Source organism: Capricornis sumatraensis, chromosome 1 (assembly GCF_032405125.1).
Source record: "Capricornis sumatraensis isolate serow.1 chromosome 1, serow.2, whole genome shotgun sequence".
NCBI lineage: Eukaryota > Metazoa > Chordata > Mammalia > Artiodactyla > Bovidae > Capricornis > Capricornis sumatraensis.
Window position 1 is genome coordinate 104,514,741 of NC_091069.1, and position 25,556 is coordinate 104,540,296.

Consider the following 25,556-nt stretch of genomic DNA (forward strand, 5'->3'; position numbering starts at 1 on the left):
ATCCACCTGCCACTCCAGGGGACACGAATTTGATCCCTGCCCCCGGAAGATTCTTCATGCTGCACAGCAGCTAAGCCAGGGGGCCACAACTACTGAAGCCCTTGGGCTCGAGAGCCCACGCTCTGCAGCAGAGAAGCTGCTGCAAGGAGAAGCCTGCACACCACAGCTAGACAGTAGCCCCCACGGGCCTCAACCAGGGAAAGCCCAGTGCAGCAACAAAAGTCCAGCACAGCCGTAAGTAAACAAATGTTTCAAGATGCAGTCCTCTATACTTAAAACCTGAACTGTATATAGTACTAGGAGGTAGGCATCAGGACCTTTTTGTAAGTGAAAAATCTGCGGCTCAGGGGAGCTAACTGTGATATATAAATGTCATACATTTAGCCAGCGAAAGAGTCTGGAGTTAATAAACCTGTATCATCAGAACCCTTGCTGTTTGCATGCTACCATACATTATTTGGGGCTTCCCCGGTAGCTCAGATGATAAAGAATCCGCCTACAGTGCAGGAGACCTGGGTCTGATTCCTGGGTTGGGAAGATCCCCTGGAGAAAGCAATGGCAACCCACTCTAATATTCTTGCCTGGGAAATCCCAAGGACAGAGGAACCTGGCAGGCTACAGTCCATGAGGTCTCAAAGAGTTAGACACAACTGAGCAACGAACACTACCGGTACACATTATTTTATCTAGATACTTATACACACACACAGAGAGATTGAGAGAGAGAGACAGACAGATCCTACACAGCATGCATTTAATATGTGGTTGGGAGGGGGGTTTGGAGGACAATGGGTACATGTATATGCATGGCTGAGTCGCTTCACTGTTCATCTGAAACTATCACAACATTGCTAATCAGCTATATCCCACTACAAAATGTTTTTGGTGTTAAAAAAAATTAAATTAAAAAAACGCCTGTGGCGGGAATAGCTGGACTCCCCAGCAAGCTCACCTCACTGCCGTCAAACAGACAGAGGCGCACGTGTCTGCTCAGAACTTGGATGCTCACCCCTGGAAGAGGAATCACCTTGCAGCTCCAGAGAGTCAGAATTAAGGAGACACGGCTCGGTCTTGACCTAATCTGCAAGAACAATCGGTTTCGAGGAAGGTCTGCTTTTATGACTTATGAGACAAATCCACTTTCCGACCACCTTTTGTAAAGAGTAACCATACTTACAGAGCCGGTTTTTGCATCCCATATCAGATCTCTGAAGGCCAGCTGGGAAGGTGTGAGCTCTGGCTGTAAGAAGTAACTTGCTCGAAATTGATTCCCTGCAAAAACAATTTTTCCTTTATATTCTTACTAAGAATGCATGAAGTTCAAAACCCCAAATCCATGATGTTATGGTACAAACTTAGGAAACAGAGATTGAAAATACCATGCATGCTGTTTGCTAGAAACTTGCTTCCTAAGACAGACATACCAGCAGAGATAAGAACAACAGGAGGAAACGAAAAGATGGAAGCACGTAAGAGCTGATCTCAAGCGGCTTTAGGAAAGACCTTAAAGACTGTCAGGCTGGTGACATGCCCCCTGATGAAGATGACCCATTCGAATATTTTTGTAAAATGCAGAAAATCTGTAACCACTTGTTGGACATTCTAGAAAAACTGTATCATCATTAATTTTACTTCTTTACATGAAAGTATTTTAATGCTGTTTTTCCATAATTTAGTCATGAATACTTATTACAAAATCTATTCCTCAGAGAGTCCCTTAACAGCAAGGAGATCAAACCAGTCCGTCCTAAAGGAAATCAACCCTGAATATTCACTGGAAGAACTGATGCTGAAGCTGAAGCCCTAATACACTGGCCAACTGACACGAAGAGTTGATTCTCTGAAAAAGACCCTGATGTTGGGAAAGACTGAAGGCAAGAGAAGAGAGTGACAGAGGATGAGATGGTTGGATAGCATCACCCACCGACTCAATGGACATGAATCTGAGCAAATTCCAGGAGACAGTGAAGGACCTGAGAGCCCTGGCATGCTGTGGTCCAGGGGATTGCAAAGAGTCAGACATGACTTAGTAACTGAACAACAACCACCAATCTGCTAGGAACTGGAAACACAAACGTGAATCAGAGAAATACGTGCCCTGCCCCCATGAGCTTACAGCTCAGTGGACGAAAGTAATTAAGAAAAATAAGTAGGCAAAAGACTAAATAAAATGAATATAAGCTTAGACCTACAAATGGTACCGACATGGATGAGCGTAGGAGAGCCTACAAGGAAGGTGTCTCTGGGAAGGTGGCGTTTTATCCTGAGACAGAAGCATGAGGAAGAGGTGGGTGCTGAGGGGGCACTGGGGAGAGCCTCCCAACAGAGGAGCCTCAAAGCAGTCCCTACATAGATAACAACTCAGAGAATACAGGTGAGCCTCTCCCCAAAATCGCTACTCTTTAAAATGAGCTACGACTCCAAATCCCCAACGCGGGGAGTCTGCGTTCAATCCCTGGTCAGGGAACTAGATTCTGCATGCTGCTACTGAACGTCTCACGTGTCGAAACAAAAAAGATCTTGCATGTTGTAATGAAGATCAAAGATCCTGTATGCTGCAACTAAGACCTGGTACAGCCAAATAAACGAATACATATTTAAAAATAAAATAAAATGAGCTTATGCACAAATGGTGACAAGTACAGGGCAATCCAAGAAAGAAAATAGAAACAGTGACTAGAGATAACTCTTGGGGAAAGTCTTGATGTGAAGAAAAGCAGAGAAAGGGAGGCTTCAGCTAGAGAGGGGCAGGGCTGAGGGGGGCTGGTGCTAGGAACTACTGTGAGGCAATGAGCCGGCGCGGGAGGGGAGGGCAGCACAGCAAAGGGGCGATCGCTGAGAGTCCTGCTTCCGAAATAAACGAAAGGGCGCTTGGCGTCCAATAGGATCAGGCTCCCTCCTTCTGTCACAGGCAAGATGAGGGGCAAGATGAGCATCCAAGAGATGTGAGATTCAACATCTTTATCAACAACCTTCTCTGGCTGTGCCAGAAAAGTCAGATGTAAACCATGATGGCTTCACTAAAAGTCTGTGCTGGGTGATGGACACCTGCTACCTTCCTCCAGGAGCTGGAAGAGGGTGGAAGGCCTGAACCCGGCAGGAATAGCGCCCATCGCGGTCAGCACGTCAACGGTGTTTATCTGCTGAAGAGAGTAAAACAAAATTGACTTGTTTGCGTTCATTCAGGTTTTCTCACCTCTAGAATACTCTCTTTATCACTATAGCAACTACAAGTCCCAAAACGAAAATACAAGTGTCCAGACTTTAGTGGAAGAATACAGCAGTTTAACCCCCAATTATGAGAAGATGCCATCGCTGATACCTGGCTCTTCCCAAGCCCCATGCAGTGCTCCGGGTGCCGAGCTCTGTGCTTTAGACTGGCTGCTTCTGCGTGGTGCCTGTCAAAGTGGCCTGTCCTGCCCCACAAGGGAGTGTGCCATGTCACAGAGGAGCTGACACCATGAGCTGACGTGCGCTGAAGAGCGAATGGCTTTGTGTGTGTGTGTGTGTGTGTATGTACATAACATACATACACATGCATGTGCACCCATGTCCATAAACAATAATAACATACATGCATGTGCACACGCACCCATGTCCATAAATGATAAATAAAGTTAAAATCCCAGAAAGGATACATTGACTAAATGGTTAGTGGTGATTACTTATGGAAGGAGTGGAGTTTCATTTCATTATGTAACTTTTTGAATGATAGGATTATGGGTAGTTTCTTACTTTTTTGAGTTTTTTGGAATTTTTAAATGTTACAAAACTAAAATTTAACAATTGTCTTTACCCAAATGACAGAAAATTCAAGCAGAATCAAAGTGAGACATTTCCAAGCCCTCAAATCTACCCTTCTGAACAGAAAAGACCTAATGGGAAATGTTACTCGGAGTACAGACTTACTAAACCAGAGGAACGTTTTCATGTTCTGTACATTCCAGGCCCTGTACCCACTTAAGATCCAATGCTTTCATTTAAAGTTGTTTTGATTCTGAACTCTTATCAGAACTATTAGGTAACAAAATGAGGCGTTATTAATAAGATGAAGTGGAAAGGGCAAGTGTTACAGTCCGCCAGGCTCCTCTGTCCATGGGATTCTCCAGGCAAGAATACTGGAGTGGGTTGCTATGCCCTTCTCCAGAGGATCATCCCAACCCAGGGATAGAACACACGTCTCCTGCATTGCAGGCAGATTCCCACTGAGCCACCAGGGAAGCCCCATTAATGAGACAGGAGATACCAACCTCTGAGATGGCTTTCCGGACAGCACTCCAGTGAGAATCGGTTCTAGGGAGACAGAGTGGGTAGGTGAGTGCACAGAAAGTTTATGCCTGTTCATTCAATCAGCTGCTGCTGCTGCTGCTGCTGCTAAGTCGCTTCAGTCGTGTCCGACTCTGTGTGACCCCATAGATGGCAGCCCACCAGGCTCCCCGTCTCTGGGATTCTCCAGGCAAGAACACTGGAGTGGGTTGCCATTTCCTTCTCCAATGCATGAAAGTGAAAAGTGAAAGGGAAGTCGCTCAGTCGTGTCCGACTCCCAGCAACCCCATGGACTGCAGCCCACCAGGCTCCTCCGCCCATGGGATTTTCCAGGCAAGAGGACTGGAGTGGGGTGCCATCGCCTTCTCCTCACTCAATCAGAGAACTTCATTAATCAAAGAACAAAGTATATCACTGTATCTTCTGTCAATCTAACACTGCCTACATGAAACTAAGAATAATATCACTGCTCAAAGTCACCACAAAGTTAAAGTTGTAACAACCTTTAAGCAAATGCTAATGAAGAAGCTCCCAAACTGTAAGTTGTTTCCATTACAAGAAAGTCCTCCGTTATTTGTAACAGTGAAGGCAAGCAGATGAAGCATCTCGTGAACCCACTGCTGCGCCCCCTCACGCCCTTTTACCTTGGCTTGACCTCTGCTCCTGCCGTTTCATCCCCTACCTCTGTATCCTCTTCACTGCCCTCTTCACTTGATGCTTGACCTTCTTCTTTATTACAGGGCTGAAAAATAACGTGAAGTGTGAAGTGCCTTTTACCTAATGGGAAAATCAACCAGTAAATGTACTTTCAGAAAGATCTGAGTGTAAGCAGGGGTTTCGTATCGGAGAAGGCAGTGGCACCCCACTCCAGTACTCTTGCCTGGAGAATCCCATGGGCGGAGGAGCCTGGTGGGCTGCAGTCCATGGGGTCGCTGGGAGTCGGACACGACTGAGCGACTTCCCTTTCACTTTTCACTTTCATGCATTGGAGAAGGAAATGGCAACCCACTCCAGCGTTCTTGCCTGGAGAATCCCAGGGATGGGGGAGCCTGGTGGGCTGCCGTCTATGGGGTCGCAGAGAGTCGGACACGACTGAAGCGACTTAGCAGCAGTAGCAGCAGCAGGGGTTTAGTGTATGACAGACGTATCAAAAATCAGTGGATAAAAGCTCAAATAATGATGTCATTATTTGAAAAAAGTACAAGGATAAAGGTAGAGAACAAGTTGACTCAACATAAGTGCCAGATGGAACTGATTCAAATGTAAATAAAGAAGAAAAGATATAAATAAAAGAACTACAGAAGTGTTAGAAAAAAAAAAAATCTTGAGATGGGGGAATCCTTCCCACTCACGATAGCAAAATTACAACTCATAAATGGAACACTGACAGATTTAACTACCTAAAAGTTAAGTCTGGTTGAAAGTCAACAAAGATGGTATCTGCCTCAAGTTTCCAAGGCTTAATATCCTTATTATTAAGATAATACAAAAACTCTTCCAAAGCAATACAATTTTCAAAAATCCCTTTGAAAAATGAATTTAAAAGGCAATTTTCAAAGAATAAATAGAAATAGAAATAAATAAAGCAAATGAGATGACACTCAACCTCACTAGCAATACAATAAATGCCAGTAAAAAACAATCGTGAGCCCCTCTGTTCTCGGTCGTCACTTTGGCGAAAGACTGATGACAACCATCAGTGGCAAGTGTGCAGACAGACAGACATTCTCAGCTGCTGCAGGTGGGAGTCCAAAGAAGAATAACTTTCCTAATTTGCAAAATGGCAAATTTGACCAAAATACCAAGGTGTAAACCCCTGTCGGCAAGCAATGAGCATCTAGGAATTTATTTAAGGGGAATAATGGGACAAGGTTGCGTGCAGACTGATCCCAATGCAGGTTCTTCTTTTCCAAGAGTCCCTGATTACAGCAATGAATCAAGCTAAAAGGGGCTTCCCAGGTGGCTCAGTGGTAAAGAATCCTCCTGCCAATGAAGGAGAGACGTGGGTTCGATCCCTGGGTCGGAAAGATCTCCTGGAGAAGGAAATGGCAACCCACTCCAGTATCCTTGCCTGGGAAAGCCCACAGACGGGGAGCTTGATAGGTTACAGGCCATGGAGTTGCAAAGATTCAGACATAACTGAGCACGCACGCAACCTAAGAAAAGTACGTTTTCCAAGCCCTCCTCACAGCTAGGTGTTGTCAAGACACTAAATGCTGGTCCAGGAGATATAACTGGAAGCTTTTTGTGTAACTTCCAGGAAACCTTCTATAAAAGACTGCAGCTCTTGCCTTTTGACTTCTTCCTCACTTCTCTCTCTCTGCTTGGAATTGTTAAAAGATATAGCTGCCAACCTAAAGAGATAACAGCCCTCAGGAGAGCTGATGGCACCTAACCACAGATCAAAATATTGCTTTGTTGTTTAATCGCTGTCATGTCAGAGTGTTTTGCTACGCTACGGACTGTAGCCCACCAGGCTCCTCTGTCCGTGGGATTTTCCAGGTAAGAAAATCCCACGGACAGAGTGAGTGGCCATTTCCTTCCCCAGGGAATCTTCCCGACCCGGGGATCGACCCTGTGTCTCCTGCATTGGCAGGTGGATTCTTTACCACTGAGCCACCAGGGAAGCCCCGAGTAAAATAGCAGGCAGGGCCTTGCCATGCCTTGACTGCCCATCTCCGCACTTCCTCCACACACAAGAGAGACGTGCGTCGACCTTACGTGGGCCGCGATTTCAGAGATCTTTAGCTCGTAATGGAAGCTAACCTGAGCTCCCACGAATGTCACTTCTAGGTATGGACTGCTGCTGCTGCTCTGCTCAGCTGTGTCTAACTCTTTGCGACCTCATGAAGGAGCCTGCCAGGCTCCTCCGTCCAAGCAAATTTAAAAATATTTTATTTACTGATTGATTCATCGATTGACTGAATCTTGGCTGTGCTGCGTCTTCACTGTGAGCGGGGGCTAATCTCTCCGTGCAGCGCGCGGGCTCCTCACTGGTGGGTCCTCTCGTTGCAGGGCACGGGCCCTCGGCAGATTCGGTTTCCAGGTTCACGAGTGTGGGTTAAGTAGTTGTGGTCTACTTTACATATAAGTTATATATAACTTAAATATAAGTTGAGGCTTAGCTTGAGCCTGCATCCCCGGCATTGGCAGGCAGACTCTTAACCACTGGACCACCAGGGAAGTCCCCAAGGTAGGGCAGTCTTGCGGGCTGTGCCCTTATCTTGTGGGGTCTGTGCTAAGTCCAGGAGTTAATGCTAGAGTTGAACTGCATTGTTGGACACCTGGTTGGCTTCAAAGAAACAGTGTGAAAAACAACATGTATTTGCTGTCAGAAAAAAACCCCTCACACAGCTAGTGTCAGAAGTGGTATGAGGAAAAACAAGACATCTCAGTGCGGTTACTAAACAATTTCAAATTACACTTGTGGTTTGCACTGTACTTCTCCTGAGCAGCACTGATCTATACATACTGGACAGCAAGTGACCATGCCAAATTATGAAATAAGGAAGAACTAGACGGCCAACACGCATATACACTAGGCTCACATCTTAGTAAAGGATCATGTATGTGTGGAACGTAAGACAAAGTTAACTGCAGCTTTCTTTCACAGCAGAAAATATATGTCTACTCATTTTTATGATCGACACGAACCCACAGAGCATCTTCAGTGTGCGACGACACTCCAGAGCTCACCGGCATACGAGCAGACCACTGCGCTTACTGCGCAGTCACTCAGCGTGCTAGAGCTCACCTGCGTAAGAGCGGACCACTGAAATCACTGTTGAGTCACTAAGTCGCGTCCGACTCTTTGCGGCCCCATGGACTGCAGCCCGCCAGGCTCCTCTGTCCACGGGATTTCCCAGGCAAGAACACTGGAGTGAGTTGCCATTTCCTTCTCCAGGCAATCTTCCCGACCCAGGATCAAACCCGTGTCTTCTGCGTCGGCAGGCAGACTCTTCTACCACTGAGCCACCAGGGAAGCCCCCAATTTTTCTCATGCTCTGATCCTCCAAAACTGAAGCAAATTCTATATCTTAAGTCATTCACTAGCCAACTGATCAAAGAGTACAACTTAGTGTTTTATTATGAATGGAAAAAAAGTCTTAAAGGAAGGAATAAACAAAAAAGACTGACCTCCAAGTAGGTTTTAGGAATAAGGCCTTTGTTTCCTTTGGCGTTCTTAGCCATCCACCAACCATCAGGGTTTTTTTTGATTATACAGAGAATTTCTCCTTTCTTAAGGCAAAATAAAAGTAAAATGCTTTCATTAGAATTTACCCCTAAGCTCAGAATGATCAACATTAAAACTATTGTATTTTCAAAATCAGAGGAGCATCTACTCTTTTTTCTGCTTTCTTACCATTTTACTACCAGGTAACTTTGCTGACAGAATTTTATGACTGCTGCTTGTAAATCGTAATTATCACTGATTTTATTTAAACAGACTGAGTCTTTAAAAAGTTAATATGTTAGCCTTTGAAAAATGTTAATAAGTTAGGTATGCAAATTTGTCCTCAGGTTCGCGACCGGTTTGTTCCCACTTACTTTAAACGTGAGGTCTCCCACTTGCTGAGCCGTAAAATCCCCAAGAGCGACGTATTCTCCGCTCGCGGCCTCTGGGTGAGAGTCACCTTCCTGTTTCTCCTCCTCTTCCTCTTCCGCTTCTTCATCCTCGCCCCTACTTTCTTCGCTCTCTTCTTCTTCGTCGTCGTCGTCGTCTTCCTCCTCATCTTCCTCAGCAGAGTTCTCCTCTTCCTCTCTTTCAGTGAGTGCCCCAGCTCTGCAAAAAATAATCGATGAGCATCACTAGAAATGACGCAGAAGAACAGATCACGTATAACTTCTACATACCGAAGAACTGGCCCATATTTATAACAGGCAAATTAAAAAAAAAAAAGGGAAAGTACAACTAACAGTTTTTACCATCTAGCAAAGAACATGCGACCTGAGAGTAATGCAGGAGTTAAAATATCTGAGGAGTGTGCTGACATGGTGGAGCAAGTGCTGGTCTTGAGGCCAGGAGACTTGAATTTCAGTCCTGGATTCATCCGTTCAGCAAATGCTGCTTGAGCGTCATTGCACAGTGGTCAGAGCATGGATTCTGAGATGAAGTTCTGGTTCTATCTCCTCTTCGTTGATTGGTCTTGGGTACATTTCTTTTAGACTCTCCATTTCTCATTGGTAAAGTAGAGATAATAACAGAACCTGCTTCATAAGGTCCTCACGAAGATTAGAGGAGTTACAGACTTGCAAAGTGTTTACAACAGTGTCTGACCACAGCAAGCTCCCGATAAAAGTTGGCAGTGACGATGATCATGATGTTAGCTGTCAGTTTCCACGTCAGACACAGTGGAAACAAAGGTAAATCAGACAATTCTCTGTCCTCCAGGAGAACAGTGAGGCAACCTAGCAGACGGATACTTTCAATAGAGTTCAACAGACACGGCGGTAGAGGTAAACACGGCGTGCTGAGGAAACACACAAGATGGGCACCTAACCAGGACTGCACGGGTGGGGATCAGCAAAGGCTGAGAATTAGGACTTGATGGATGAGCTGAAGTTAATCAGGTAAAGGGGCGGGGGGTGGGTAAGAAGGTAGGGAAAGGAGTGGAGGAAGGCTGGAAAGGAGGGAACCTCAAGTAGCTCATGAATGGTGGGAAGAGGCCTGGGAGAAATGAGCAAGAGATGAGGTAGACAAGAGACGAGCAAAATGCAGCCCATGTGAGCTTTATCTTGAAGGTGTTCCCTAAAAATGAAGGCAGGGAAGGGTGTGGTCTGACCTGCTCTGAGAAAGATAATCACGCTCCATGGAGACTGGAAGAAAGGCTAAACACAAAGATGGTTATTAAAAGTGAGGCATGAAATAGTATAAACTAAGGAAGCCTCAAGCTCAGCTTCTCTGTATATCGGTGCCAAATGGAAAGACAGAGTTTTGGGCGAAGCAGAAAAGGACAGGGCTTCCCAGGTGGCGCTAGTGGTGAAGAGCCCGCTGGCCAGTGCAGGAGACATAAGAGACCTGGGTTCAGTCCCTGGGTCGGGAAGATCCCCTGGAGGAGGGCGTGGCAACCACTCCAGGATTCTTGCCTGGAGAATCCCATGGACAGAGAAGACTGGTGGGCCACAGTTTGTGGGGTCTCAAAGAGTCTGGACAAGACGGACACAATGGACAGGACAGAGCGACTAACAAAACTCTGAAGCAAACAGTCATTGCTAACCATAAAACTAGCCAACTGACTCTTCTTTATTATGCTAATACAGTAAATTTCAATTACTGATTTTTTCAGTGTTGATCTAATCTTGCAGGGACTTCCCTGGTGGTCCACTGGGGTGTTCCCAACGCAGGGTGCCGAGGTTTGATCCCAGGTGGGGGAACTAGTAATAGCTCTCACACGCTGCAACTGAGAGCACGCCACAAGAAAGACCAAAGCTCCCCGAGTGCTGCAACCAAGACTCAGCACAGCAAGTAAGTAAAAAGAAATACGAAATTAATCTTGCATTCTAGAATAAATCCCACTTAGTCGTGATGTACCGTCATTTTTATGTGCCCTGGATTTTATTTGCTAACACTTTATATTGAGTTTGTGCATTTGTTCATTATGGCTTTCTATTTATAATATTTTTATCATGTCTTGATATTGAGCTTCCCTGGTGGCTCAGATGGTAAAGAATCGGCCTGTGATGTGGGAGGCCCAGATTCGATCTCTGGGTCAGGAAGATCTCCTGGAGAAGGGAATAGCTACCCACTCCAGTATTCTTTGAAAAGGAAATGGCAACCCACTCCATTGTTCTTGCCTGGAGAATCCCAGGGACAGAGGAGCCTGGTAGGCTGTCGTTTATGGGGTCGCACAGAGTCGGACACGACTGAAGTGACTTAGCAGCAGCAGCCAGCATTCTTGCTTGGGAAATCCCGTGGACAGAGAAGCCTGATGGGCTACTGTCCAACGGGTCACAAAGAGTTGGACACAGCTGAGCGACTAACACTTTCACTTCTCATAATGCTCATAAAATGATTTGGAAATGTTTCTTTTTTTGTTCTCTGGAAAGATTTCATAATACTGGTACTATGTCTTACTGAATTGCTGCAGAAATTTGTGTCAGTGAAACAACCTGAGGATTTATTCTGTGGAAAGGGTTTTAATTATGCATTCAACTTTTTTAGTAGATATTTTGGTAGGATTATTAAGATTTTCTATTCATCTTGTGTCAATTTGAGTACATTTTATTTTTCAAGGGACTTATTTCATCTGTATTTTCAAATTTATTGGCATAAAGTTTTTCATAGCATCTTCACAGTATCTTTTAAATTTCTGTAGGCTCTGAGTGGTTAATTTTCATCCTTGTTTTTTGCGAGTGTTTTCCCTTTCTCTTTTCTTGATCAGTCTTGCTAGGAATTTACTCATTTAATTACTTTTTCTAAAGAACTAACTTTTGGCTTATTGATTTTATCCACTATATGTCAGTATATTATTCAGTTTTCTCTCTTATTTTTATTATTTCCTTATTTCTATTTTCCCTGGGTTTAATTTGCTGTTCTTTTTCTGGCTTCTTCAGTTGGAAACTTTAGTAGATGATTTTCAACTTTTCTTCTTTTCTAAATGTTGCACTTAAAGCTATAAATTTCCCTCTAAGCACTGCTTTAGCTGCAGCCCACAACTGCATTTTTATTATTCAAAATATTTAGTTTTCCATTGTAATATTTTCTTTGATCTTTAGGTTATATAGAAGTATGGGATTCTTTAATTATTTATTTATTTGGCTGCATTGGGTCTTAGTTTAGGCACATGGAATACTTTGTCATGCTATATGGGACCTTTTGCTGAGGCACATGGGCTCTGGAGCATATGAAATCTTAGCTCCCCGACCAGGAATTAATCCCACATCCCCTGTGTTGCACGGCAGATTCTTAACCACTGAGCTATCAGGGAAGTCCCAGAAGTGTGTGATTTAACTTGCAAACATTTGGAGATTCTTACTGATTTCTCTGTCATTTGAGTTTTCCTTCCTTAACTGAGATGCAGTTGGCATTCACCGTGGCATTAGTGTTGGATCGTCACTGAGCTTTAACATAATTCCAAGCCACCAAAACTGCTGCATGGTTTCAGTCCTCCGACATTTGTTGACAACTGCTTCATGGTCCCTTAAGATTCATTTTGGTTACTGTTATATACGCACTTGGAAGAGATGTGCATTACCTAGTGGGATACAGTGTTCTACAAATACATTTTTAATTAGGGGGTTAAGGTTTGTGGATTATATTGTCAGCTGCCCAGCAGTGCTGACAATTTTTGCTTCATATGTTGTAAAGTGGCTATTAGATGCCTACACATTAAGGATAATTTCTTCCTACTGAAGCAGTCCTTTTATTACTATAAAATGTCTTAATCTATTAAATTAGTTTTGACCTTAGAGTCTATCTCACCTGATATTACTGTAACTGCATCACCTTGTTTTGGTTAGGGTAAGCATGGAATATCTTTTTCCAATCTTTTACTTGCAACCCATTTATGCTATCTTAAATGGCCCCCAAACACAGTGCTGAAATGGTATGTAGTGGTCCCAAGCAGAAGAAAGCTGTGATGTACCTAATGGAGAAAATTAGTGTGTTATTATTAGATTTCTTCAGGCATAAATTACAGGGCTGTTGGCTGAGTTCAATATTAATGAATCAATAATATACATTAAATAAGGTATCTTTACACAGAAACACACAAAAAACAAGGACGTATATTACTCAGTTGACAAAAAACATTTTGTTCACTGTTTCACAGGAACCTAGCTTCTCCTAGAAGCTAGAGGCCAGTGCTCACTATTCAGGGTCTGCAACAATTTTGTGGGGTATAACTACTGCAAATAACGAAAACTGACTGTATATCATAAATTCTCAAATTTACATTTGCTTTACACAATCAAGTGTTTTTTAAAAAGACATTTAGAGAAGAAAAATAGTCTTTTCTGTTTACCCACATACCAGGGCTCTTCACTCCTTTTTGCAGATCCAAGTTTGCACATGGGATTATTTCCTTCTAGCCTGAAGGACTTCCTATAGCAAATGCCTCAGTTCTTGCCTCACAGATTTCCTCAACTTTTGGTTGTCTGAAAATGTCTCCATTCCACTTTAATTTCTAAAAGATACTTTTGCTCTATACAGAATTCTGGGTTGGCAGATTTTTTTTTTCCTTTCAATTCTTTTATGATGTCACTGCATTATCCTCTGACCTGTATTTTTTTCTAACAAGATGTCAACTCTAATTTGAATTGTTTGCCTGTACATGTTTATTTCCCTGGCTGCTTTTATGATTTTCCATTATGTTTAATTTTCAGCAGTTTAACTGACACACCTATGTGTAGTTTCTATATATTTATTGCTTGGGGTTGTCTGAGGTTTTTGGATCACTGAATCAATAATTTTTTTTTTTTTAATCTCAATTAAAATTTTATTTACATATTTCCTGTGCTCCATCCTCTTCTCTGCCCCTTCTGGGACTTCAGTTACATGTGGGTTGTAACTTTTGACCATGTCCTAAACCATTCCTATGTTCTGTTCTTTTCATTCTTTTTTTCTTTTTGTGCACGAGTTTGAAAGTTTTTCATTGCTCAGTGTTTGGGTTCGCTAATCTTTTCCTCTATTGTATCTAATTATCTGTCAAACCACCAATTAAAAAAATTTTTTTAATATACTGTGTTTTTTAGGTTCAGAGTTTCCATTTTTGGTCTGTATTAGTTTTTGTTTCTCTCCTTAAGATCCTCTCTAATCAACCAATCTGCCTATCTCTCCAACAAATTCCTTAACACACTGAAAATAGTTCTTTGATAGTTCTGGTACGCTAATTTTCACATCTGGGTCACCTAGGTTTCCACTGACTATTTTTTCTCTTCATTAGAAGACATTTTCAGACCTTTTTGAAGCTATATATTGAATCAGACTTAGAAACCTCCCAGCCATTATTCTATCAGGTATTACATTTTACCGTTGTAGAATGTTCATTTGATTATTTTCTACATTTGAATTCTCTCAAAATATTCTTTTTTTCCCATTTCATCCATTTTTTCTTCTATTTTCTTTAACATATTAATCATATTGTTTAAAAATCCCAGTCAGGTTACTCTACTATCTAGTTCAGATCTGGGTCTGTTTTTATTGACTGTCACTGCTTAATTATCTATTATTTATTTTCCCCTACTTTCTTTGCATTTCTAGTCATTATTTTTAATAATTACCGCACATTGTGGATGATATATTTAGAGACTCTGGATTATGTTGTCATCTTTTAATGAGTAGTGAATTTTGTCCTGTTATCTTTTTCCTGTTCAGGTCTGGCTTTAGGTTTTGCTGGGAAAGAGTCCCTTCAGTTTTGTCTGTATTTCAAGGTCACAGTTTTGAATACCAGCGTGTGCTCTGTACTCCTTGCTCCTAGCCATGGGTCTTACGTGCTCTCTAGCCAGATGCATGAAGCATTCACCGAGGTCTCTCTGCTCTAGCTGGGTATAAACCCCAGCATTTTTCCCGGATTCTGTGACCTCCAGAGTCTTTTAAGCTCTCAGTTTCCCAGCAGGTGCTTCCTGCCAGGCCTTCTGGATTCTAGCTCTGTGTAGCCCAGGAGTCCCCTCAGATTTCTGGAGTGGTCTCTCTGCAAGTCTTTTCCCTCTCCCCACATGTCCCAGGAGCCTCAGCAACTCCAGAACTTTTAAGACCTTTTCTTTTTTATGTGGGTCATTTTTAAAGTCTTTACTGAAACTGTTACAATACTGTTTATGTTTTATGTTTTGGGGTTTTAGCCCCAAGGCATGTGGGATCTCAGCTCCCTGCACTGGAAGGTAAAGTCTTAACCACTGAACCACTAGGTCCCAGCAACTCCAGAATTTGATCTTTGGAGCCCAGAGAGACTGCTGCTCCCTGTCTGGGATTTACTTTCCTGCATCACACAGAGCCCATAAACTATTGCCAAGGAGAGGGTCTGGGTGAATAGAGGAGTCACCTCTTGTGCCTCTCTGTATTAAGGGTATCAGCCCTGCTCAGCTGCTGCTCAATGAGTTCAGAAAGCCATTTTGTATATTTTGTCCAGATTCTACAGTGTTTCTTTGGTAGGAAGGTTAAGTCCAATACCAGCCACTTTGTCTTTCTCAGCACTGGAAATCAATGGAAATTCTAGAAACCTTCTAATAATATATTCTTTGGTGTTTTTTTCCCCAGAATACAGTGCAAAAGTATGGGAACAGCATTTGAAGAGTCTAAATAGTTGACTTTTCCCTTTTTATCTCCCTATGAATTGGGTTCATTTACACTATCAAGTTTTCTTTCCACTTTACAAAGCCTATTACTAACATCCACTCCATCAGGAAAAGAATGCATATTTCTGCTTCCATTTGTAAAAGAATATTTATAAAAGGAGGAAATAAGCAAATAGATAATTCAGATAATTTTGTTTTTACACATCAACCCTGACATTAAAGGCATGACCCTTACTTTCTAACGTCTGTTTCCCGAGCTTTTCACATCTCTATTTTGCTCCCCCAAGTAGCTTATGAATTACCTGAGAGATTACGGCTTCTACTTTACATCTCTCCTGGGAGTTCACACTTTCTTCTGTGTACAATAAGTAACTGTTGACAGATTATACTGTTACAGTTTTATCTATATGCAACTTTATTCTGAATAAAACATTTAAACTGTTGGTGATATGATATTTGAAAGGAAGAAAGAAAGGAAGGGCGCATACTCAGTGACATTTTCTCTGCTTATGGACACAGCAAGCTCCTGCAGTTGGTGGGTAAGCTTATCCAAAAGATTGTGCTCCTCTTCTTTCTTCTGATAGTAATTTCCCACAGGTGCAGGTTCATCAGCCTATGAGAGAATAAAAGTCTACTTCACTAAAAAAAAAAAAAAAAATTCCATTTTTATTGCATTTATTGTAATAGAAAAAAAACTCCAATAAGTGATATAAGACAAAGCAAATATCAATATGAGACTATGCCTATCTTAGATAAATAAGCTTAAAAGAAATGTAGATTATGCTGGAACATGAATCAAATGGCATAATAAAGTTATACCTCTAATTTGTTTTGCTTTGTTGCTAGATGTTGCAGACCCTCTACAGCCAGTAGGGGACAGGTTCCAGACAGAGGACTGGCTTTGGAGTTAAAAAGACAGGTGCCAAGTCCAGGTTCTGTTGCCTGCTGGCAGTGAGACACTGGGAAAACTGCTACTCCTTTGCAAGCCCCAGCGGTCAGGGTTTCCAATTTAGGGTCAGTCAGTCTCCTGAATTACAGTTTTTCATCCTTGGAGAAATTCGGAAGAGATGCTTAGAAACCACCTGTCTCCAATGCAGTAAAGGAGACTCACTCACAGGCAGGGCAACGACTCCTGCACGCCTTCCATCCTAAGTGCTGTCTGAGTAAAAGAGACTCACTCACGGGCAGGGCGACGACTCCTGCGCGCCTTCCACCCTAAGTGCTGCCTGAGTCTCTGGCCCTGAACACTTTGCTCAAGTTCAGGCTCATATTAAAACAGGAGATCCTGATGGAATTGCCAAGAGAAAATTCTGCTGCTGCTGCTGCTGCTAAGTCGCTTCAGTCGTGTCCGACTCTGTGCGACTCCATAGACGTCAGCCCACCCGGTTCCCCTGTCCCTGGGGTTAGTTCCCCCCATTTCTGCAGAGTCACCGATCTCAGAACTGCTGTGTGATTCAGGAAGCTTCTCTACCTTGTACCCTCTGGGCCAAATAATCTACTTCCCCACAGTGTGATTAAAATGAAAATAATTCTAAACTGTAAAACATAAAACTTACACAATGCAATAATAAAAATAGCTTCTTCCAAGTTCTTCCGAGTCCTCAGTGCTGGGTGAGTTCATCACAGCTGAACTTTTATCAGTATTTGGGGCCCTGGTTCACATTTTAACACTTATATGAACCCAGGAACCTACCCACTCTAGGGGTAGGAACTCCGACTTAATAAAATATTTGGGTAAAAACAGATTTAAAAAAAAATAGTAATGTGACCAACTATAATACTTACTTTTTTTAATTTTTGAAGAGCATTTTTATTTTCATCTATTGCCTGTTTTAATTGGATACATCTAAATTTTCAAAAAGAAAGAAAAATTGATTTTTTAAGTGTCATAACCAAAAAAGCTATTTTATAAAATCATATGTTCAGTCTTTAAGCAGGCAAGGCAATTTCTATTGTATGAATGATGTTTAAAAACTCATATGTAAGTGTCTTTCCACTCATTAGCTTGGGTGATCCTCACAGCAAGATCTAGGGTATGGGGTATGATAATCAAAACTCAGAAGACAAGTGACTCTGGGCTTCAGTCTCCTAGTTCTAAAATAAGGAAAGCACTGGGCTTTTAACTGCTTCCATAGCTCTGAAATTCCATAAACCCAGGATTCAGCCCAGAGGACAATATGATACACCTCATCAAAGAAAGAAGAGACAAAACCACGTGATCATCTCAACAAATGCAGAAAGAGCATTGGATAAAATTCAACATCCACTCACTATGAAAGCGCTTACCAAAGCGGGTGTAGAGGGAACATATCTCAACATAATACAAGCTACTTATGACAAACCCATAGCCAATACAATACTCAGCGCTGAAAAGCTGAGAGCCATCCTGCTAAAGTCTGGAACAAGACAAGGATGCCCACTCTCACCACTCCAACATAGTACTGGAAGTCCTAGTCATAGCAATCAGGTAATAAAAAGAAATAAAAGGTATCCAACTTGGAAGAGAAGAGTATGCAAATTACATGATACTATATATAGAAAACCCTAAAGACTCCACACAAAAACTACTATAACTGATAAATTCAGCAAGGTAGCAGGATACAAGATTCACAGGCAGAAATTGGTCGCATTTCTTTATCCTAAAAATGAAATATCAGAAAGAGAAAGTAAAAATAATAATTCCTTTTAAAACTGCATCAGAATAAAATAGAATACTCTATGTGGAATCTAAAGTATAATACAAATCAACATATCTATGATACAGAAACAGACTTGCAGACAAAGAAAACAGACTTGTGGTTGACAAGGGATGAGGGGAGGGAAGGTCTGGGGGTTTGGGATTAGCAGAGGCAAACTATTATATAGAGGATGGATAAACAATAAGGTTCTACTGTATAGCACAGAGAACTATAGTCGATATCCTGTGACAAACCGTAACAGAAAAGAATATGAAAAAGAATGTGTGTGTGTGTGTGTGTGTATGTGTGTGAGACACTGAGTCATTTTGCTGTAGAGAAGAAATTAACACGACAGTATAAATCAACTATACTTCAATAAAATTAAAAAAATAAAATACTTAGGAATAAATGGCCACGGAGGTGAAACATACGCTGATAACTGTAACACAATGATAAAGGGAACTAAAGATAATTCAAAGAAATGGGAAGATGGTCCATGTTCTTGGACAGCGTGCACGCTTGGCTGCTCAGTTATGCCCAACTCTTTGCAACCCCACGGACTGTAGCCTGCCAGGACCCAGGAGATTTTTTCAGCAGAAACACTGGAGTGGGTCGCCATTTCTTCCTCCAGGGGATCTTCCTGACCCAAGGATGGAATCTGCGTCTCCTGTGACTCCTGCACTGGCAGGTGGATTCTTTACCACTGAGCCACCTGGAAATTCCAGGTTCTTGGATTGGAAGGATTATTATTATCAAAATGGCCATATTATCCAAAGCAATCTACAGATTTCATATAATCCCTATCAAATTACCCATGGTATTTTTCACAGAACTAGAACCAATAATCTTGAAATTTATACAGAACCAGAATTGCCAACGCAACCCTGAGGAAAAAGAACAAAGCTAGAGGCATAGCCCTCCCAGATTTCAGACAATAGCACAAAACTACAATAATCAAAACGGCATGGTACTGGCACAAAAACAGACATAGGTCAATGCAACAGAATAGAGAACCTAGAAACAAACCCACACACCTAAAGTCAATTAATCTTTGACAAAGGAGGCAAGAATATACAATGAAGAAAAGACAGTCTTTTCGGCAAGTGGTGTTGGGAAAGCTGGACAGCACATGTAAATCAGTGAAGCTGGAACACACCCTCACACCAAACACAAAAATAAACTCGAAATGGCTTAAAGACTTAAATATGACACGACACCATAAAACTCCTAGGAAAGAGGATAAGCAAAACATTCTCTGACATAAACCATACCAATGTTTTCTTAGGTCAGTCTAGTAACAACAAGGCAATAGAAAATAGAAGCAAAAATAAACAAATGGAGCCTAATCAAACTTATAAGGTTTTGCACAGCAAAGGAAACCATAAACAAACTGAAAAGATAACATATGAACTGGGAGAAAATATTTGCAAACAATGCGACCCAAAGGGCTTAACTTCCGAAATATACACGCAGCTCATACAATTCAATAGCAACAACTGCAACAAACCAACAAGCACTCAGTCAAAAAATGGGCAGAAGACATAAGCAGACATTCCTCCAAAAACGACATACAGATCGCCAGCAGGCACATGACAAGATGCTCAACATGGCTAATTACTAGAGGAATGCAAATCGAAACTACAATGAGGTATCACCTCACACCGGTCAGAATGGGCATCATTAAAAAGCCTGTAAGAAAACAAATGCTGGAGAGGGTGTGGAGAAAAGGGGCAGCCTCCTACACTGCTGGTCGGAATATAAACTGGTGAAGCCACGGAGGAAAACAGTACGGAGGTTCCTCAAAAAAACTAACATTAGAGCTGGCCTATTGATCCAGCAGTCCTACTCCTGGGTATGCTTCTGAAGAGAACTCGAACTTGGAAAGATACACCTTATGCTCACAGCGGCACTATAGACATGGAAACAACCTGACCACCCACTAAAAGGCAAATGGATAAAGCAGGTGTGGCACACGGACGTTAATATAATGAAATACTACTCAGCCACTAAAAAGAAGAAAAGAAGGCCATTTGCAGCCACACGTATGGCCCTGGGATTATCATACTAACGGAAGTAGGTCAGAAAGAGAAAGACAATCGGCATGATATGAGATCACTTACGTGTAAAATCTAACATATGACACAAATAAACCTCTCTAGGAAACAGAGACACAATCACAAACAAAACAACAGTCTGGTGGCTGCCAAGGGCGGGGCGGGGAGGGGAGGGTGATTGGGAGTTTGGGATTAGCAGACGAAAACTGTTATATAGAGGATGGATAAACAACAAGGTCCTACTGTGCAGCACAGGGAACTCTATCCAATATCTTGTGATAAACTATAATGGAAAAGAATCTGAAAAAGAATATATATGTATTTATAACTGAATCACTCTGCCTTACGCCAGAAACTAACACATCATACTAATAAATCAACTGTACTGAAATAAATAAATTCTGCATTTCTTGTTGGTTTTAAAACATTTTTATTGCCTTGCCACTTTGATGTTTTATAGCTGAGTAATATTAGACATATTAATTAATCACTGCAAACCTTAATTTTTTCATCTATATTAATAAGTAGCTCACTAACTTTCAGGAACTTTCAGATGTTATTATGAAAGTTAATTAAGAAAAAATTCTTAGAGCGTGGACCACACTGTCTGGTATATACAAAAGAACAAAATAAATGTAAGCTACTTCTTTTTAACATTTGTCATCCTCTATTTAACCTTATTCCAATATTTAGGCTTGGTAGATGTAGATAACTGTAAGAAATATTTCAAAATACTTTTGGAAAATTTCATTCATTTTTACCTCAATATTATTTCCTATTATTACTCTGTCTTTTCAGAAATTGTATTAATTTAAAAAAATATAGTGCCTCAATTTCTATGCTGTAAATACTGCTCATTGAAATCTAAGCACAGCCTCGACAAAGCTTACATAACTTAGCATACTTTACCTTTGGTACATCTCTCTCCTTTTACTTGCTTCTAGAGCTCCTTTCAGTTGACTCTCAAAAAGCAACCCATCGACCTACAATAAATGGAGACTGTCTAAAGTATCACATTGTTAAATACCATATAACCTTAGGACAGAAACTTTTAATTTTTCCCCAAATATTTTATAATGAACACTTTGAAACACACGATAAAGCTGAAAGAATCGTACAGTGAACATCCATACACCCACCACCTGGATTCGACTACTAGTATTTTACTCTACTTTTTTGATCCATCTATTCATCAACCCATCTAATTTTTTACATATTACAAAGAAAATTACAATCATCAGTATATTTTCCCTTAAACAATACATCATGGGTATCACTAACTGGAGTGCAGTATTTGGTGTGAATTTTATGTACAATGAAATATACATTTCATCTTAAGACTGTGGTTGCTAAGTTCTGGCAAGTGCCATGTAATCCAAACCCCTATCAACCTATAGAAAATTACTATTACTCCAGAAAGTTCCTAGAATGTACTCTTTTGTGTAATCATTTCTGAGATACTTCCATATCGGAAGGATACTTCCATATCCACTGCTATCTATATCGTTGGTTTATTCTTTCTTACTGCTAATACTCCCTGTATGAATAAACCACAGGTTTTTTTCTTTCTTATCCTCATTCTTATATCTTATACTGTGACTTAGCAATTTCCAAATACTACCTGTAACTTTGCCAACATACCCACAAAAGAGGCACATATATCTTTCGGGTTCTGTAGATGTGGAAAAGATAAAGTGATTGAAAAAAAAGAAATAAAAATTCTCTACTCTTGCCATTGTGCGTCTGTTATTCACAACGTTTACACACATGGTGACAGTCAGTCATCATGGGCATAACCCAGATGGGTCCTTCGTAACTTGTCCCATGGACAGCAGGGTGGAAGTCTGTGCCTCGTTTTGCTTCACGTGTCCTCTGTGGAGGCCTCCCTGGTGGCTCAGACAGGGAAGAATCTGCCTGCCAATGTAGGAGACGTGGGTTCGATCCCTGGGTTGGGAAGATCCTCTGGAGAAGGAAATGGCAAACCACTCTAGTATTCTTGCCTGGAGAATTCCATGGACAGAGGAGCCTGGAGGGCTACAGTCCTTGGGATCCTGAAAAGTCGGACATGCCTGAGCATGAACAGAAGTACATTCTATATGGGGTCAGGGAAGAAGGACCCCACAATATCACACAGCCCTTCCCAGACACACAGGGTACCAAAAGGCTCAGGAGCCAATTGGGTTCCAGCTTGAACAACCCTGGTGACTGTTTTGTTTCATCTTTATATCAGTAACAATTGTTGTGGCTTAATTCTACAACTTTTCCTGGTTCTGTCAATGTCCAACTAAATTTAAAATTCAATGCAATATAAAGCATCTGGCCAAAGCTCAGCTTAAGTTAGTGTCTCATTAACTTTTATTTTTATTTCTACCAGAAGAGTATTCTATTTTGTTGTACCAATATAATTCCAATAGAGTTCCTTAAGAAATATTATCTACCCAATCTTTTGTACTTTTAAAATGAAAGTCCAAAACTGGATAAAATATGAGCCTTCAGTACATTTTCTGTCTGCTAAAGATTATAAAAATCATTTTATTTAGTGGAAATAATACTTGGTAATATTAACAGATCAGTTTAGTTCAGTCACTCAGTCATGTCTGACTCTTTGCGACTCCATGAACTGCAGCATGCCAGGCCTCCCTGTCCATCACCAACTCCCGGAGACCACCCAAACCTATGTCCAACGAGTGGATGATGCCATCCAGCCATCTCATCCTCTGTCATCCTCTTCTCCTCCTGCCCTCAATCTTTCCCAGCATCAGGGTCTTTTCAAATGAGTCAGCTCTTCAAATCAGGTGGCCAAAGTACTGGATTTAAGCTTCAACATCAGTCCTTCCAATGAACACCCAGGACTGATCTCCTTTAGGATGGACTGGTTGGATCTCCTTGCAGTCCAAGGGACTCTTAAGAGTCTTCCCCAACACCACAGTTCATAAGCATCAATCCTTCAGCCCTCAGCTTTCTTTATAGTCCAACTCTCACATCCATACATGACCACTGGAAAAACCATAGCCTTGATTAGATGGACATTTGTTGGCAAAGTAATGTCTTTGCTTTTTAATATGCTGTCTAGGTTGGTCATAATTTTCCTTCCAAGGAGTAATTGTCTTTTAATTTCATGGCTGCAATCACCATCTGCAGTGATTTTGGAGCCTAGAAAAATAAAGTCAGCCACTGTTTCCACTGTTTCCCCATCTATTTCCCATGAAGTGATGGGACCAGATGCCATGATCTTCGTTTTCTGAATGTTGAGCTTTAAGTCTACTTTTTCACTCTCCTCTTTCACTTTCATCAAGAGGCTCTTTAGTTTTTCTTCACTTTCTGCCATAAGGGTGGTGTCATCTGAGGTTATTGATATTTCTCCCAGCAATCTTAATTCCAGCTTGTGCTTCCTCCTGGAAATGCAATTACACAGTCTAGGAGCATAAATATCTTCTACATCTTGTCAAGGTGCTTTCCAGAAATGCTGTGCCTTATACCCTGGGGCAGTAAAAGTGCCTGTTTCATTCAGAGCCTCCCCAGTACTGAGCATCAAGATTTTTAAAGTGTTTGTGGTATCTTATATTCTTTGCAATTGCTTATCTTCGAAGTCAACTTTTCTCATGTTTATGTGACTAGTATTTCTTCTTTAGTTCATGTCCTTTGCTCACTTGTCAGGTCTTAACATTTTTCTTATATATTATTCCTTGATGCATATTTGGCTTGGCTTTATGGGAAGCAAAAACACTCAAGAGCCTCCACTGGATGAGAGATAAAGGAAAGGAAGCATGGAGAATGGAGGAAAGTGATGTTGAGTGCAGAGATGGTTGGAATGCTATTATTCGTTTAGATTTGGAGGTGAGATGGGATAGAGGAGTTGTTAGGTTGCTGTTAGGTGGGGTGGAGGGAGAGGAGGACAGCACTTAGTCGAAGATCCCATTTTCTAGCCTCCCCGGGGTTGGGTTGGGAGCGTGAGGGGTTAGAATCAGGGTTTGGTCCCGGTACGTTGCGGGTGAGGGAGGTTACAACTTGGAAAGGGTGGGTTGGGGTTGACTCTCAGAGTTAGGGTGCGCCCCAGAGCTCGCCCGCCGCCAGAGCCCAGGTCTCTCACCAGACGGTACCTGCTGCTTCAGCTCCTGACTGCGGCGCTGCAAGGACTGGAGTGGGTCGCGCTGCCGCCTCGCCAGCATCTCCGCCACCTAGGCGCGGAGAGCACAGCGGTCGCCAGGGAAACCATGGCGGCTGCACCGGGACGTGACGCCATCACTACGCGTCCGCCGCAGCGCCCTGCAGCCCGCCGGGAAGCTGATTCTGCAGGAGTGTGGGGTTGGTCCTCTCCTGAGGAAGCGGCTCCTTCAATCCACAGGGCCGGAGCGCGCTTCTCAGGTCCACTGCCCAGCAAGTCACTTTTTCCTGGCCAGTCCCGAAGGATTGGGGTGGAGGTGGGGGAGAATATGCCGCTGCGTCCGAAACTACAAGTCCCATAATACTCAGTATTACCACGTTCCTGCAGGGTTCCTCGGAGTCCCCAGTGGCTCAGCGGTAAAGAACCCGCCGGCAATGCAGAAGCCAGCAGGGTGGGGAAGATCTCCTGGACGAGGGTGTGGCAACCCACTCCAGTATTCTTTCCTAGAGAATCCCATGGACAGAGGAGCCTGGCGGGCTACAGTTCATAGGGTCGGAAAGAGTCGGACACGACTGAAGCGACTGAGCCTGCACGTACCAGTTTTGCTAAACTAATCTTGTGTTAGTCGCTCAGTCAGTCACGTCGGACTCTTGCGATCCCATGGCTCCTCTCTGTCCATGGAATTCTCTAAGCAAGAATACTGGAGTGAGTTGCCATTCCCTTCTCCAGATCTTCCCCACCCAGGGATCAAACCCAGGTCTCCTGCATTGCAGGTGGACTCTTTGCCGTCTGAACCACCAAGGTCCTTGAAGCTTCTTAATATCTTAAATGTCCAGATCGTTTTCTTACATGGCTTATACAGGATACGTGGTTCTGCTGCATACTCTCACTTCAACAAAGGCAGTATTTAATTCTTTGCTATTTGGGATATTGCTGGAGTATCACTTAACTGTAGTTTTTGCATCCTGAATTCTATGGTCTAGGGATGGTCATTCTGTTCTACAGGAAGTCTATAAACCATGATTATGCGCTGCATTTTACATCTCTCATGGAGGTTGTAAAAACATTTCCTCAAGTGGGACTCATTCCTATAAATCCAGTTCCCAAACTCTTCACACTACACGGAAGCTCACTTTTTAAAAGATGAACCACATTGATACCTGTTTACAAATTAATCCCACAGGCCAAAAGCCATGCTATTCGTGTTCTTTCTTCAACAAG

At 42.2% G+C, this 25,556-nt stretch overlaps 1 protein-coding gene across 3 annotated transcripts in view; it reads right to left on the reverse strand.

Annotated features, from left to right (window-relative positions):
• The window catches only part of NPHP1 (nephrocystin 1), a 64,754-nt gene extending 40,333 nt beyond the window's left edge, over window positions 1-24,421 (reverse strand). Inside the window, exons 1-11 of one of the 3 annotated variants that reach the window (XM_068972814.1) lie at window positions 24,331-24,421; window positions 21,140-21,213; window positions 17,284-17,344; window positions 15,987-16,111; window positions 8,815-9,049; window positions 8,404-8,505; window positions 4,911-5,008; window positions 4,251-4,293; window positions 3,056-3,140; window positions 1,178-1,272; window positions 953-1,081 (exon numbers count right to left, since the gene is read on the reverse strand). In XM_068972814.1, the coding sequence (XP_068828915.1) occupies window positions 953-1,081; window positions 1,178-1,272; window positions 3,056-3,140; window positions 4,251-4,293; window positions 4,911-5,008; window positions 8,404-8,505; window positions 8,815-9,049; window positions 15,987-16,111; window positions 17,284-17,344; window positions 21,140-21,213; window positions 24,331-24,399 (1,116 nt within the window). In that variant the 5' untranslated portion in view covers window positions 24,400-24,421. Of the gene's footprint in view, window positions 1-952; window positions 1,082-1,177; window positions 1,273-3,055; window positions 3,144-4,250; window positions 4,294-4,910; window positions 5,009-8,403; window positions 8,506-8,814; window positions 9,050-15,986; window positions 16,112-17,283; window positions 17,345-21,139; window positions 21,214-24,330 lie in introns of all 3 variants that reach the window. The other 2 variants (XM_068972806.1, XM_068972822.1) reach the window with 2 other exon arrangements.
• Between the last annotated feature and the right edge of the window lie 1,135 nt (window positions 24,422-25,556).